Genomic DNA, 15,283 nt, shown 5'->3' with positions numbered 1-15,283 from the left:
AAATAACGTTTGGTTCAAAGATCCCATGCAGAGGTCCTGATGTGCCTTTTAAAGGTAAGCAATACATCAACTTAGTCTTGTGAAGGGCAGTACCTGTGATCTTTCAATTCAGTGATTTACGGTTAACTTATTTTTCAATTAAGCAATAAACTAGGCAGAAATACAAAATAGTTCCATTCTGACAAGTTAGGTTTGGCAAAGCCTCCAATTAAAAAAAGTCTTTAATAATGTTCCTTGTCACAACGTTGTGCCCTGAATACAGAATTTCCCAATCATGGGGAAGAGTTTTATAATCCACTGAGTAGCTTGCCTATTTTCCGTCACCTGGGAACTGGGACTATATATAACACACATCAACATAACTCTCAGTCTGGGGGGGGGGGGGGAATGGTGGCACAGTGGTTAGCACTGCAGCCTCACGGCTCCGAGGACCCAGGTTCGATCCCGGCCCCGGGTCACTGTCCGTGTGAAGTTCGCACAAGCGTCTGTGTGGGTCTCACCCCCACAACTCACAAAGATGTGCAGGCTAGGTGGATTGGCCACGCTAAATTGCCCCTTAATTGGAAAAAAATAATTGGGTACTCGAAACTTATTAAAAAAGAGCATTACTCGGCCTGCCTTTTGGAGGAATATTAAATCCAGCTGGACAGATTAGATAAAATAATATTTGTTCGCAGACTGCAGACGGCAATTTAAACGAACAAGAGTGTGAGAAATTGAGCCATATCCATGTATCACTGAGATGTGACTGTGGATTGATGTTTCTTGTTGCTGTAGTGGGAGGAGGGGATTTCAGTAAAGGTTCCAATACAAAGGCACTGCCTATAATGGGAAATAGAGGGAGCATGGATCGTGGGAGGGAGAAATCAATTCGGCTGCCCCAGGCCCACCAACCACCAGTCCTTTCAGTCAGTAAACTTTCCACCCAACCCATTCACCACAAGCTCGCAGCAACGTGCCCAGTCGGAGATCTCTGCATGCTTGGCATGCTGACAGCTCATGCTAGCCGGGCGAGGCCCAGTCAAAGCCACAGCACTTTACAGAGATGGACCAGCGGCTGTGTTCAGGATAGAAACAAGGTGAGGGGAAAATTAATCAATTCTTTGGGATCTGCTGACAAGGTAGCTGTAACCCATGGAATGGGAATTGCCAACTGGAGTTCCTGGGAACGAGCCGGGAAGTAGGAGACTCGCAGTCCCGTGGGCAACGCCTTGGCAATTGACAGATGTGGAGCATCAACGTTTCAATGAGGAAAATCTCACCATTAAGATTGCAACAGGACAATCTAATCATCATTAGTGCGGGACAATTCAACAGCCCCAATCCACAAAGTACAAACTCCATCAATTTTGTGCCCATCAGTGCAAGTGCTGCCTGAATTCAGAAACAGAAACATTTTCTGCTCAGTTACAGCACAGGGTTAGATACAGAGTAAAGCTCTCTCGACGCTAACCCCATCAAACACTCCTTGGACAGGTACAGCATGGGGTTAGATACAGAGTCAAGCTCCCATTACACTGTCCCCATCAAACACTCCCAGGACAGGTACAGCACGGGGTTAGATACAGAGTAAAGCTCCCTCTACACTGTCCCCATCAAACACTCCCAGGACAGGTACAGCGCAGGGGTAGATAGAGAGTAAAGTTCCCTCTGTACTGTCCCCATCAAACGCCCTCAAGGGAAGTACAGCACGGGTTAGATAAAGAGTACGGGCAGCACGGTGGCGCAGTGGTTAGCACTGCTGCCTCACGGCGCCGAGTATCCGGGTTCGATCCCGGCCCCGGGTCACTGTCCGTGTGGAGTTTGCACATTCTCCCCGTGTCTGCGTGGGTTTCACCCCCACAACACAAAGATGTGCAGGGTAGGTGGATTGGCGACACTAAATTGATCCTTAATTGGAACAAAATAATTGGGTACTCTAAATTTTTTTTTTTAATGAGATACAAAGAACAAACAAAGAACAAAGAAATGTACAGCACAGGAACAGGCCGTTCGGCCCTCCAAGCCCGTGCTGACCATGCTGCCCGACTAAACTACAATCTTCTACACTTCCTGGGTCCGTATCCCTCTATTCCCATCCTATTCATGTATTTGTCAAGATGCCCCTTAAATGTCACTATCGTCCCTGCTTCCACCACCTCCTCCGGTAGCAAGTTCCAGGCACCCACTACCCTCTGCGTAAAAAACTTGCCTCGTACATCTACTCTAAACCTTGCCCCTCTCACCTTAAACCTATGCCCCCTAGTAATTGACCCCTCTACCCCGGGGAATAGCCTCTGACTATCCACTCTGTCTCTGCCCCTCATAATTTTGTAGACCTCTATCAGGTCGCCCCTCAACCTTCTTCGTTCCAGTGAGAACAAACCGAGTTTATTCAACCGCTCCTCATAGCTAATGCCCTCCATACCAGGCAACATTCTGGTAAATCTCTTCTGCACCCTCCACATCCTTCTGGTAGTGTGGCGACCAGAATTGAACAAGTGTGGCCTAACTAAGGTTCAATACAGCTGCAACATGACTTGCCAATTCTTATACTCAATGCCCCGGCCAATGAAGGCAAGCATGCCGTCTGCCTTCTTGACTACCTTCTCCGCCTGTGTTGCCCCTTTCAGTGACCTGTGGACCTGTACTCCTAGATCTCTTTGACTGTCAATACTCTTGAGGGTTCTACCATTCACTGTATATTCCCTACCTGCATTAGACCTTCCAAAATGCATTACCTCACATTTGTCCGGATTAAACTCCATCTGCCAGTTCTCCGCCCAAGTCTCCAAACAATCTAAATCCTGCTGTATCCTCTGACAGTCCTCATCGCTATCCGCAATTCCACCAATCTTTGTGTCGTCTGCAAACTTACTAATCAGACCAGTTACATTTTCCTCCAAATCATTTATATATACTACAAAGAGCAAAGGTCCTAGCACTGATCCCTGTGGAACACCACTGGTCACAGCCCTCCAATTAGAAAAGCATCCTTCCATTACTACTCTCTGCCTTCGATGACCTAGCCAGTTCTGTATCCACCTTGCCAGCTCACCCATGATCCCGTGTGACTTCACCTTTTGTACTAGTCTACCATGAGGGATCTTGTCAAAGGCCTTACTAAAGTCCATATAGACAACATCCACTGCCCTACTACCTGCATCAATCATCTTAGTGACCTCCTCGAAAAACTCTATCAAGTTAGTGAGACACGACCTCCCCTTCACAAAACCATGCTGCCTCTCACTAATACGTCCATTTGCTTCCAAATGGGAGTAGATCCTGTCTCAAAGAATTCTCTCCAGTAATTTCCCTACCACTGAAGTAAGGCTCACCGGCCTGTAGTTCCGTGGATTATCCTTGCTACCCTTCTTAAACAGAGGAACAACATTGGCTATTCTCCAGTCCTCCGGGACATCACTTGAAGACAGTGAAGATCCAAAGATTTCTGTCAAGGCCTCAGCAATTTCCTCTCTAGCCTCCTTCAGTATTCTGGGGTAGATCCCATCAGGCCCTGGGGACGTATCTACCTTAATATTTTTCAAGACGCCCAACACCTCGTCTTTTTGGATCTCAATGTGACCCAGGCTATCTACACACCCGTCTCCAGGCTCAACATCCACCAATTCCTTCTCTTTGGTGAATACTGATGCAAAGTATTCATTTAGTACCTCGCCCATTTCCTCTGGCTCCACACATAGATTCCCTTGCCTATCCTTCAGTGGGCCAACCTTTTCTCTGGCTACCCTCTTGCTTTTTATGTACGTGTAAAAAGCCTTGGGATTTTAAAGTTCCCTCTACACTGTCCCATCAAACTTGCCCAAATCAGGTGTAGCACAGTCAAATGCAATGTGAAGCCGCCTCTAAAGCACAACAAAATGCCTCAGCCTCAATTAGAATGAGCAGTTCAGGGTGGCACGTTGGCGCAGTGGTTAGCACTGCTGCCTCACGGCTCTGAAGATCCGGGTTCAAATCCCGGCCCTGGGTCACTGTCCGTGTGGAGTTTGCACATTCTCCCCGTGTCTGCGTGGGTCTCACCCCCGCAACCCAAAGATGGGCAGGTTAGGTGGACTGGCCACGCTAAATTGCTTTTTATTTGGAAAAAAAAGAATTGGGTACTCGAAATTTATTTTTTAAAAAAGAATGAGCACTTCCATCTGCCCCAATGTGCCATTTCCTATTTCTCACATGACCCTCCCTGCTCATGGCCTGCATGCCTAACTTGCCAATTTATTCTTGAATTGGGACTAGGGTTCGCTTTGTGATTCGTCGACAAGTAGAGCTGAGTTGTGACTTCCCAAACCCATGTCACAGACAATGAGTGGACACAGAGATAAATTTACTTTCATCAGTCCCGGCTGAACTTGAACTCAGAATCCAGAGGTCAGGGTCCAGTCCACTAAAATGTCCTCTCCCTCCCTCCCTTTATGGTTTTTAGCAGGATCGCTGAGGATGAATATTCATTCCTCATTAAGTAAGATTCTACTATCAGTGGCGGTGGTACCACTTTCAATAGATCTCAGATCAGCATGGCTGGTCCCACCAGAGGTACATTGGCTGGTCCCACCCAGAGTTTAAATGGTGCTGGTTTGAACATCCCTCGTTTCCGGATATATATTTTCATTGTACCATAGCATTGAGGTTCTTTTAGAAGCACTGATCCTCAAGAGAAATCAACCCGGCAGGGAGCTTTGAGACTATTGAAGGGTTTCCCAACAGCACCTAGAATTAAAACAAGTGTAATTATCTCTAAATATGCTCTTGTGGTGTTGACTACCGTCCTCATCCTCGCACTACGTCGTCGCACCAGCCCCCGCATCAACCTTCAATACTCAGCTTCAACCATTAATAATCATCACAAAGGATTATGTTAGATAGAATAATTACAGTCTTTGTCTTTACATATAAAATGGATTAATGGCCTAGTGAGGGTCCGTTCCCATCAGCTGAAAATGATTGCAGTGTAAAATTAAGGCAGAATTATTCTTTCCAACGCCCACTTCCCGCCTGGAGACACTGAATTCGGGAGCTCAGTTTCCACTTACATCTCCGTTCATCAACTTGCAGTCGTCCTCAATTTCATCGGCACTGTCCTCATCTGAAACCTCACCTTCCTCGGCATCATCGCTGATATTCGCGGGTAGCTTCTTGCCCTGATGGGGAGAATCAGGAAAGGGGAGAGATGGGAAAGTGTTTGGGGGGGGGGGGGGGGGGGGGGGAGGAAATTGGGAAAAAGTGATCAATTGGAAGAGAGGAAGACAGATAAAGGAGTGAGGGGTGAACAAGTTGAGAAGAAGAGTTTGAAAACAAGAAAGAGACGAAAGATAGAGGGAAAAGAGCAACGGGAAAGAGGGAGAGATGGGAAGGAAAAAGAGTGATGAGGTGGAGGGAGAGGGAGAGAGATGGAAAGGAGGTAAAGAGAGAGAGAGAGGTGAGAAGGAGGGAGAGAGAGATGGGAAGGAGGGAGAGAGAGGTGGGAAGGAGGGAGAGAGAGATGGGAAGGAGGAAAAAGGGAGGTGGGAAGGAAGGAGAAAGGGAGAGAGAAAGAGCGGGGAAGAGAGAGATGGGGAAGAAGGAAATTTATAAACAAAGGAAAGCAGGAAGAGAGACAAATAGGCAGGAAAAAGGGGAGGGAACAAGATACAGGAAAGAGCGAGAGAGGAATATGGCGGGGGGGGGAGGGTGGGGGAGAGAGAGACGGAGATGGACAGCAAAAATAGAAGAGATTTAACCAACTCAACATGGCCATAAACAAACTTCAGAAAACTTGAGCATGCGTTAGATACTGATTAGAACATAGAACATACAGTGCAGAAGGAGGCCATTCGGCCCATTGAGTCTGCACCGACCCACTTCAGCCCTCACTTCCACCTTATACCCGTAACCCAATAATTCCTAACCTTTTTGTTCACTAAGGGCAATTTATCATGGCCAATCCACCCAACCTGCACATCTTTGGACTGTGGGAGGAAACCGGAGCACCCGGAGGAAACCCACGCAGACACGGGGAGAACGTGCAGACTCCGCACAGACAGTGACCCAGCGGGGAATCGAACCTGGGACCCTGGCGCTGTGAAGCCACAGTGCTATCCACTTGTGCTACCGTAGTCAGAATCCAAGAGAGGATAAGTCCAAATAATGAGCCTTCTCCCTATTGCAGGAGTTACCTGGAAAGCCCAAAGTGTGGAGAAATCATGGAGATAACTTTACTCTCAGCGATTGTCAGTACAATCTGTGTCAAAGGAGTAAACGGCTCTATGGAGAGTGACCTTGATGGTGAGGAGATGCAGGCGAGAGGGGGGATACATGATTTAAATATTAGATTCTTACTATAACATGAGACATTAAGCACTGGTCTGAAGATAATTATTCCCAATTGATAGATTTAGAAACAGGGCAGAGATCACTTTTTGCTTCATGCTGGACAAGTCTCATCTCCTTGGTCATGCTCGGCACACAGTGTATGTGTCCACAGATTACCTCTCCAGCAGAGTTGACTGGAGAATGAGCAGGAGCTGGACCCCTAGGTTGAACCTTCCTTGCCCAGCCTCGAGGCAGTTAGGCGCGGTTTGATTCCTGAACTGAGGTAAAGTGGCAATTGCAGTTTTAAAATCAGCCTCTGTCACGCTGGGAAAGGCAAATCAGCCAAGGATCCCACCCAACGCTGTCCAGCAACAGGATCAGACTCCCACTGTGAAGACTTCCACAGCCAAATTCTGGGCGCTGACACGGCGACTTGCATTCATATTGTACCTTTAACATAGGAAAACATCCCAGAGCACTCCACGGTAGTCTTATCAGACGCAATTTAACATTCAGCCACATGACGAGATAATAGTACAGGTGACCAAAAACATGCTTAAAGAGGTCAGTTTTAAGGAGATTTAGGGAGGGAATTCCAGAGTTTAGAGCTTAGGCCAGTCATTTTCAAACTCAGAATCGCACCGAGGGTGGGTTGCAGGCAGGTGTTGGATGGGTGGTGGGGCCATTGGTTGCGGTGTTCCCAATCACGGGAATAAGTGTCCAACGGCCGCGAACGGCTTTTAAAAATGCCAGCCGTCCCGCATGCCATGGTTCCTTGGTAGTGCGCAGGCCCGGAGTCCAGCGGGGTAGACCGCCTCTTCCTGACGTCAACACGCTGACCCAGGACCAGATTAGTTTTGAAAATCGATGGAATCTTCTCCCCAGAAGCAATGGCAGAGAGCAGGTCACGCGCTCCATACGCCGACACATGTGTTCTGGGCGTGAGAGATTCCTCTGTTTTGTAGCTGCCAGCCATGCTGGTGTGAGTCCCAGGGCCTCTGGTGAACAAACCATTAAGAAGAAGTTGAAAGGGCGGCATGTGGCGCAGTGGTTAGCACTGGGACTGCGGCGCTCAGGACCCGGGTTCGAATCCCGGCCCTGGGTCATTGTCCGTGTGGAGTTTGCACATTCTCCCCGTGTCTGCATGGGTTTCACCCCACAACCCAAAGATGTGCAGGTTGGGTGGATTGGCCATGCTAAATTGCCCTTTACTGGAACAGAAAATAATTGGGTACTCGAAATTTAAGAAAAAAGAAGTTGAAATTATCTGATGTCTATAAGGGGCTGATGGATTGGGAGGGGGCCCTGGTGGGGGACATTAAGCTTAAGTGGGAGGAGGAGCTGGGAGGGGGGTGGAGGCCGGCACGCATGTGGGCAGACCCTGCGAAGGGTGTTTGTGTGTGAGGTTAAGCCTCATTCAGTTGAAAGTAGTGCACAGGATGCATATCCTGCATAGTGGGCAGCATGGTAGCATTGTGGATAGCACAATTGCTTCACAGCTCCAGGGTCCCAGGTTCGATTCTGGCTTGGGTCACTGTCTGTGAGGAGTCTGCACATCCTCCCCGTGTGTGCGTGGGTTTCCTCCGGGTGCTCCAGTTTCCTCCCACAGTCCAAAGATGTGCCGGTTAGGTGGATTGGCCATGATAAATTGCCCTTAGTGTCCAAAATTGCCCTTAGTGTTGGGTGGGGTTACTGGGTTATGGGGATAGGGTGGAGGTGTTGACCTTGGGTAGGGTGCTCTTGCCAAGAGCCGGTGCAGACTCGATGGGCCGAATGGCCTCCTTCTGCACTGTAAATTCTATGATAATCTATGATATGACGGTGGCAAGGTGTTATAACCTGCCTACTTACCATTGGCTGGGGACTAATGACTATCCCACAATCCTGTGGGAGTATGAGCTTCCCCAATGAGGGGGGGCGGAGAAACCACTAGTAAACTCCTAGTATAAATAAAGCTGGCCAGTTCAGGAACCAGCAGGAAGGAGTATGTAGCAAGGGAAGTTACTGCTACTGTTATGTATATATGTTATAGTAAATAAATGTTATTACTTTGTACCCTTAAAAACTCGTGCTGGATTCTTCGTGGCCCTTACAAAACTGGCGACGAGGGTTAAAGTGAATAGCTGTCTACACTGCTGAAGCCACCTCCCTGGATCTTTGTTGGATACAGGTTGGAAGTTGTTTTCTATTATACCATGCCTCTGTACGGATGTTTGGATGTTTTTGATGCTGCGCTGGAAAGCTGGAACCAGTACACACAACGGATGCGTTACTATTTCCGGGCAAACAATATCACCGAAAACGAGCGCCAGGTGGTCATATTGCTCACCGCCTGCGGCCCGCATACATTTGGGGTGATTAGGAGCCTTACGTACCCAGCTGCGCCGGACACCAAAACGTTTGATGAACTTGTGAATATAGTGGGGCAACATTTTAACCCAACCCCGTTCATGATAGTCCAGCGTTACCGGTTTAATACCGCTGAGAGGACCCCTGGAGAATCCCTTGCCGATTTTCTATCCAGGCAACGCAGGATTGCGGAATACTGTGACTATGGTGAGACCTTGTCAAAAATGTTACGCGACCGTTTGGTTTGCGGTATTAACAATGCGGCTACCCAGAGAAAGTTGTTAGCGGAGCCAACATTGACTTTTCAACAGGCCATTCAAATAGTATTGTCCCGAGAGAGCGCAGAGCGAGGAGTACAGGAGCTACAGGGAATGGAAGTGCATGCCTTGGGGCGCAACCCCTTCCGTCCAAAAACGTCTCCCCGCACTCCTGCGGTACCTTGGGCGAGGCAACGTCCGGACCGACGCCAGTGGCCGTCGGACATTCCTCCCCGAAGGGAGCCTTCTCCAGAGCCAATGGATGAGGAGCCATGTCCGTGTCAGACTTGTAGGCGCCGACCCCGTCGCGGACGGCGGTCCTGGGGGCGCCAGAGGTGCCGTCGTTCCGACCGAAACTGGGACCAGCCCAGGGGCCGTAACTGGGACCAGCCCAGAGGCCGTACCTTCCATGTGGATGAACCTGCGGCGACTACTCCTGAGGACGTGGAGACGGAGGACGACTGCCTGCAGCTGCATTGTGTGGCAGCTCCCTGTGTGGCCCCCATTAAGGTGACAGTACGGGTCAATGGTCACCCGCTTGAAATGGAGTTGGATACTGTCGCAGCGGTCTCCATGATCGCCCAGAGGACATTCGACCGCATTAAGCAGGGTATACAGACCCTTACATTAACCGACTCACAGGCCAGGTTGGCCACCTACACGGGGGAACCACTGGACATTGCAGGAACTACAATGACTCCTGTCGTCTATGGATGCCAGGAGGGGTGTTTCCCACTTATCGTGGTGCGCGGCCATGGGCCCAACCTGTTGGGTCGGGACTGGTTGCGCCATTTGCGGTTGCAATGGCAGCACATCCTTCAAACAGTTTCTGAAGGGTTGACTGAGGTGCTAGGACGATACCGAAGGGTTGACTGAGGTGCTAGGACGATACCCAGATGTATTCCAGCCTGGTTTGGGGAAAATAAAAGGGGCCGTAGCCCGTATCCAAGTCGAACCAGGAGCCACGCCGCGCTATTTCCGGGCGCGCCCAGTGCCTTACGCCTGCTCGAGAAGGTAGAAGGGGAGCTCACTCGTTTGGAGAGTTTGGGTATTATCAGGCCCATCCGTTTTGCTGACTGGGCAGCACCAATTGTACCTGTAATGAAGCCAGATGCCACAGTTTGCTTGTGTGGCGACTATAAACTTACAGTGAATACGGTTTCCTGACTCGACCGATATCCAATGCCTCGCATAGAGGATCTCTACACGAAACTTGCAGGTGGACTCTCGTTCACAAAATTAGATGAGTCACGCCTACCTGCAGTTGGAGCTGGACCCTGCCTCCCGACCATATGTAACGATCAATACACACTGGGGCCTGTATGAATATACACGGTTGCCCTTTGGAGTATCCTCTGCCTGCGCAATTTTTCAACGTGTTATGGAGGGCATTTTGAGAGGTTTACCACGTGTGGCTGTCTACCTAGATGACGTTTTGATTACAGGGACGTCGGAGCAGGAACATTTGGAAAATCTGGAGGCTGTCCTTAGGCGCCTTTCGGAGGCTGGAGTCCGTTTACGTCACACAAAGTGCGTATTTCAGGCAAAGGAAGTAGTCTACCTAGGTTATCGGGTGGACCGCGAAGGTCTGCACCCCGTCGCAGAGAAGGTGCGCGCAATTCAACATGCCCCCGCCCCGACTGACACTTCGCATCTTCGTTCTTTTCTCGGTCTCGTAAACTATTACGGGAAGTTCCTCCCCAATCTGGCAACTACGCTGGCCCCCTTACACCTTCTGCTAAAGAAAAATCACACCTGGGTTTGGGGTCAGCCGCAAGAAACCACTTTCCGGCGGGTAAAGCAACAATTGTCGTCGTCTGGGTTACTAACCCACTATGATCCTGGAAAGCCTTTGCTCATCACATGTGATGCATCCCCGTATGGTATTGGGGCCGTCCTGTCCCACAAGATGGAGAACGGTGCCGAGCGACCGATAGCTTTCGCCTCCCGCACATTGACTGCAGCGAAGAAAAAGTACGCGCAGATCGAGAAGGAGGGCCTGACAGTGGTTTTTGCGGTGAAACGCTTCCACCAGTACGTGTACGGCCGCCATTTCACTATCGTGACTGATCATAAGCCCCTGCTGGGACTTTTCAGAGAGGATAGGCCAATACCGCCCACTGCTTCTGCACGGATCCAGCGCTGGGCTTTGTTGCTTGCTGCATACGAGTATTCTCTGGAGCACAAACCAGGTACGCAGATAGCAAATGCCGACGCACTGAGCCGATTGCCTTTATCGACCGGCCCCATGTCGACCCCCACGACCGGTGAGGTGGTTGCAACCCTAAATTTTATGGACACCTTGCCTGTCACGGCATCACAGATCCGTGAGTGGACCCAGACGGAGCCAGTCCTGTCAAAGGTTCTGCACATAGTCCTGTATGGTGGGCAGCATAGACAGTTCCCAGGCGAGTTGCGGGCATTTTCCTCCAAGCTGTCAGAATTCAGCATGGAAAACGGCATCCTCTTGTGGGGGGGGACGCGTGTGATTGTCCCGGAAAAAGACCAGGAGCTGATACTAACAGACTAGCACAATGGGCATTCAGGCGTGACCAAAATGAAAATGTTGGCCCGGAGTTATGTCTGGTGGCCAGGCCTCGACACCGACATTGAGAAGGTGGCCCAAAACTGCTCCATTTGCCAGGAGCATCAGAAGCTTCCGCCGGCCGCGCCCCTACATCACTGGGAATGGCCAGGGCGGCCTTGGGCACGCTTGCATGCAGATTTCGCAGGCCCTTTTCAAGGATCCATGTTCCTTCTACTAATTGACGCCCAGTCCAAATGGCTAGAGGTGCATAAGATGCAGGGGACAACGTCCTGCGCAACAATTGAAAAGATGCGTTTATCGTTTAGTACGCATGGCCTCCCCGAGGTGCTGGTCACGGAAAACGGCACTCCATTCATGAGTGAGGAGTTTGCGAGGTTCATGAGGATGAACGGCATACGCCATATCCGCACTGCCCGTTACCACCCGGCTTCAAATGGGTTGGCAGAGCGCGCAGTGCAGACATTCAAAAGAGGCCTAAAGAAGCAGTCTTCCGGATCAATGGACACGAGACTGGCTCGGTTTTTGTTTACGTACAGGACCACCCCCCATACAGTGACTGGGGTAGCTCCCGCAGAACTCCTAATGGGCCGGAGACTTCGCACCCGCCTTAGTATGGTCTTCCCGGACATTGGCGCAAAAGTACCCGCACACAAGAACGGCAGGGACAGGGATTTTCTCGGCATCGGCCGATTCGGCAGTTTGCGCCCGGTGACCCAGTGTTTGTTCGGAATTTTGCTGGTGGTGCCCAATGGGTTCCTGGTGTAATCTTTCGCCAAACGGGCCCTATATCTTACCAAGTGCAAGCCCAGGGTCGTCTCCAGCGAAAACATGTAGACCACGTTCGGTCCAGAAGACTATCCCCTCAAAAGATTCCCCGCCCCCGGAGCTCATTTCTACAGCCGCAGAGACCAGAGACAAGGGAAGGTAGTCCTCACAGTCTTCCACTGGTGCCTCACGCGAAGCCTGCGCAGGTCGTTACGGGACCGAATGGAGATAGAGACGCTAACATGACGGAGGCAGCAGACTCAGACTCCGAGATGGAGACACAGGATGCATCAGAGGGGGAATCCTCGGGTCCACGGGCCGTGGATGTACAACCGCGCCGTTCATCACGGAAGCGCCGGTCTCCGTCTCGTTACACGCCGCCTGATCCAGCGCCGCGTGCAAATGGTGTCCGGCCTGCGGCCAAACGAGTCCGACGCCCTCCTTCGCCAGGGTCTTCGGTGGATTCCTTGGACTTTGGGGGGAGGGATGTTTTCACCTGCCTGCTTACCATTGGCTGGGGACTAATGACTATCCCACAATCCTGTGGGAGTATGAGCTTCCCCAATGAGGGGGGCGGAGAAACCACTAGTAAACTCCTAGTATAAATAAAGCTGGCCAGTTTGGAAACAGCAGGAAGGAGTGTGCAGCAAGGGAAGTTACTGCTACTGCTATGTATATATGTTATAGTAAATAAATGTTGTTACTTTGTATCCTTAAAAACTCGTGCTGGTTCTTCGTGGCCCTTACAAAACAAGGACAAGGGGTAGAGTATAGCATGGGCGGTGGGGAGGACAGCGAATGACATCCCCATGTTCTGGTCATGTCCGAAACGGAAAGGGTTCTGGCAGGGGTTCTCAGACATAATGTCCCAGGTGCTGGGCCCTGAGTCCAGAGGTGGCGATATTCGGGGTGTCGGAAGACGTGGGAATTCGGGAGGGGGGGTCTTTGCCTCCCTGATAGCCCAGAGACGGATCTTGCTTGGGTGGCAGGACTCGGAGCCGCCGAGAGTGGGGGTGCGGGTAAGTGACGGCGGAATTCCTGAGGCCGGAGAAGGTCAGGTTGGTTTTGAGGAGGTGAGTCGATGGGTTCATTCGGAGGTGGAAGCCATTTTTTGACTGCTTTAGGGCAGTGTAAGGGGTCAGCAAAAGGAGAGGTGAATGCGTGGGTAAAGGGGTTATAATGGGGTCGGCAGGCTGTGAGAGGGGCGCGGTGTTAGGGGAGCGATGTTAGCGGAGCTCGGTTAGGGGCGCGGTGTTAGGGGAGCGGTGTTAGGGGCGCGGTGTTAGGGGAGCGGTGTTAGGGGAGCAGTGTTAGGGGAGTGGTGTTAGCGGAGCGGTGTTAGGGGAGCAGTGTTAGGGGAGCAGTGTTAGGGGAGCGGTGTTAGGGGCCGGTGCTAGGGGAGCGGTGCTAGGGGAGCGGTGTTAGGGCAGCTGTGTTAAGGGAGCGGGTGTTAGCGGAGCGGTGTTAGTGGCGCGGTGTTAGGGAGCAGTGTTAGGGGAGCGGTGTCAGGGGAGCGCTGTTAGGGGAGCGGTGTTAGCGGAGGGGTGTTAGGGGAGCGGTGTTAGGTGAGCGGTGTTGGGGAGCGCTGTTAGGGGAGCGGTGTTAGCGGAGCGGTGTTGGGGGAGCGATGTGAGGGGAGCGGTGTTAGGGGAGCGGTGTTAGGGGAGCGGTGTTAATGGAGCGGTGTTAGCGGAGGGGTGTTAGGGGAGCGGTGTTAGGCGAGCGGTGTTTGGGGAGCGGTGTCAGGGGAGCGGTGTTAGGCGAGCGGTGTTAGGGGAGCGGTGTTAGGGGTGCGGTGTTAGGGGCGCGGTGTTAGGGGCGCGGTGTTAGGGGAGCGGTGTTAAGGGCGCGGTGTTAGGGGCGCGGTGTTAGGGGAGCGGTGTTAGGGGAGCGGTGTTAGGGGAGCGGTGTTAAGGGCGCGGTGTTAGGGGCGCGGTGTTAGGGGAGCGGTGTTAGGGGCGCGGTGTTAGGGGAGCGGTGTTAAGGGCGCGGTGTTAGGGGCGTGGTGTTAGGGGCGCGGTGTTAGGGGCGCGGTGTTAGGGGAGCGGTGTTAGGGGAGCGGTGTTAGGGGCGCGGTGTTAGGGGCGCGGTGTTAGGGGCGCGGTGTTAGGGGCGCGGTGTTAGGGGCGCGGTGTTAGGGGGCGGTGTTAGGGGAGCGGTGTTAGGGGAGCGGTGTTAGGGGAGCGGTGTTAGGGGCGCGGTGTTAGGGGTGCGGTGATAGGGGCGCGGTGTTAGGGGCGCGGTGTTCGGGGCGCGGTGTTAGGGGAGCGGTGTTAGGGGAGCGGTGTTAGCGGAGGGGTGTTAGGGGAGCGGTGTTAGGTGAGCGGTGTTGGGGAGCGCTGTTAGGGGAGCGGTGTTAGCGGAGGGGTGTTAGGGGAGCGGTGTTAGGGGCGCGGTGTTAGGGGTGCGGTGTTAGGGGAGCGGTGTTAAGGGAGCGGTGTTAGGGGAGCGGTGTTAGGGGAGCGGTGTTAATGGAGCGGTGTTAGCGGAGGGGTGTTAGGGGAGCGGTGTTAGGGGAGCGGTGTTAGCGGAGGGGTGTTAGGGGAGCGGTGTTAGGTGAGCGGTGTTGGGGGAGCGCTGTTAGGGGAGCGGTGTTAGCGGAGGGGTGTTAGGGGAGCGGTGTTAGGGGAGCGGTGTTGGGGGAGCGGTGTTAGGGGTGCGGTGTTAGGGGCGCGGTGTTAGGGGCGAGGTGTTCGGGGCGCGGTGTTAGGGGGGCGGTGTTAGGTGAGCGGTGTTAGGGGAGCGGTGTTAGCGGAGGGGTGTTAGGGGAGCGGTGTTAGGTGAGCGGTGTTGGGGGAGCGCTGTTAGGGGAGCGGTGTTAGCGGAGGGGAGTTAGGGGAGCGGTATTAGGGGAGCGGTGTTAGGGGAGCGGTGTTAGGGGAGCGGTGTTAATGGAGCGGTGTTAGCGGAGGGGTGTTAGGGGAGCGGTGTTAGGGGAGCGGTGTTAGCGGAGGGGTGTTAGGGGAGCGGTGTTAGGTGAGCGGTGTTGGGGGAGCGCTGTTAGGGGAGCGGTGTTAGCGGAGGGGTGTTAGGGGAGCGGTGTTAGGGGAGCGGTGTTGGGGGAGCGATGTGAGGGGAG

At 52.3% G+C, this 15,283-nt stretch overlaps 1 protein-coding gene across 2 annotated transcripts in view; it reads right to left on the bottom strand.

The window, feature by feature from the left end:
• The window catches only part of plch2a (phospholipase C, eta 2a), a 268,571-nt gene that overhangs the window by 84,202 nt on the left and 169,086 nt on the right, over positions 1 to 15,283 (bottom strand). For both annotated transcript variants that reach the window (XM_072478060.1, XM_072478059.1), the window contains one exon: positions 5,028 to 5,135. In XM_072478060.1, the coding sequence (XP_072334161.1) occupies positions 5,028 to 5,135 (108 nt within the window). The remainder of the gene's footprint in view (positions 1 to 5,027; positions 5,136 to 15,283) is intronic.

The sequence above is a fragment of the Scyliorhinus torazame genome, chromosome 16 (genome assembly GCF_047496885.1).
Source record: "Scyliorhinus torazame isolate Kashiwa2021f chromosome 16, sScyTor2.1, whole genome shotgun sequence".
Lineage (NCBI taxonomy): Eukaryota > Metazoa > Chordata > Chondrichthyes > Carcharhiniformes > Scyliorhinidae > Scyliorhinus > Scyliorhinus torazame.
This window is presented reverse-complemented; position numbering and strand designations above follow the sequence as displayed.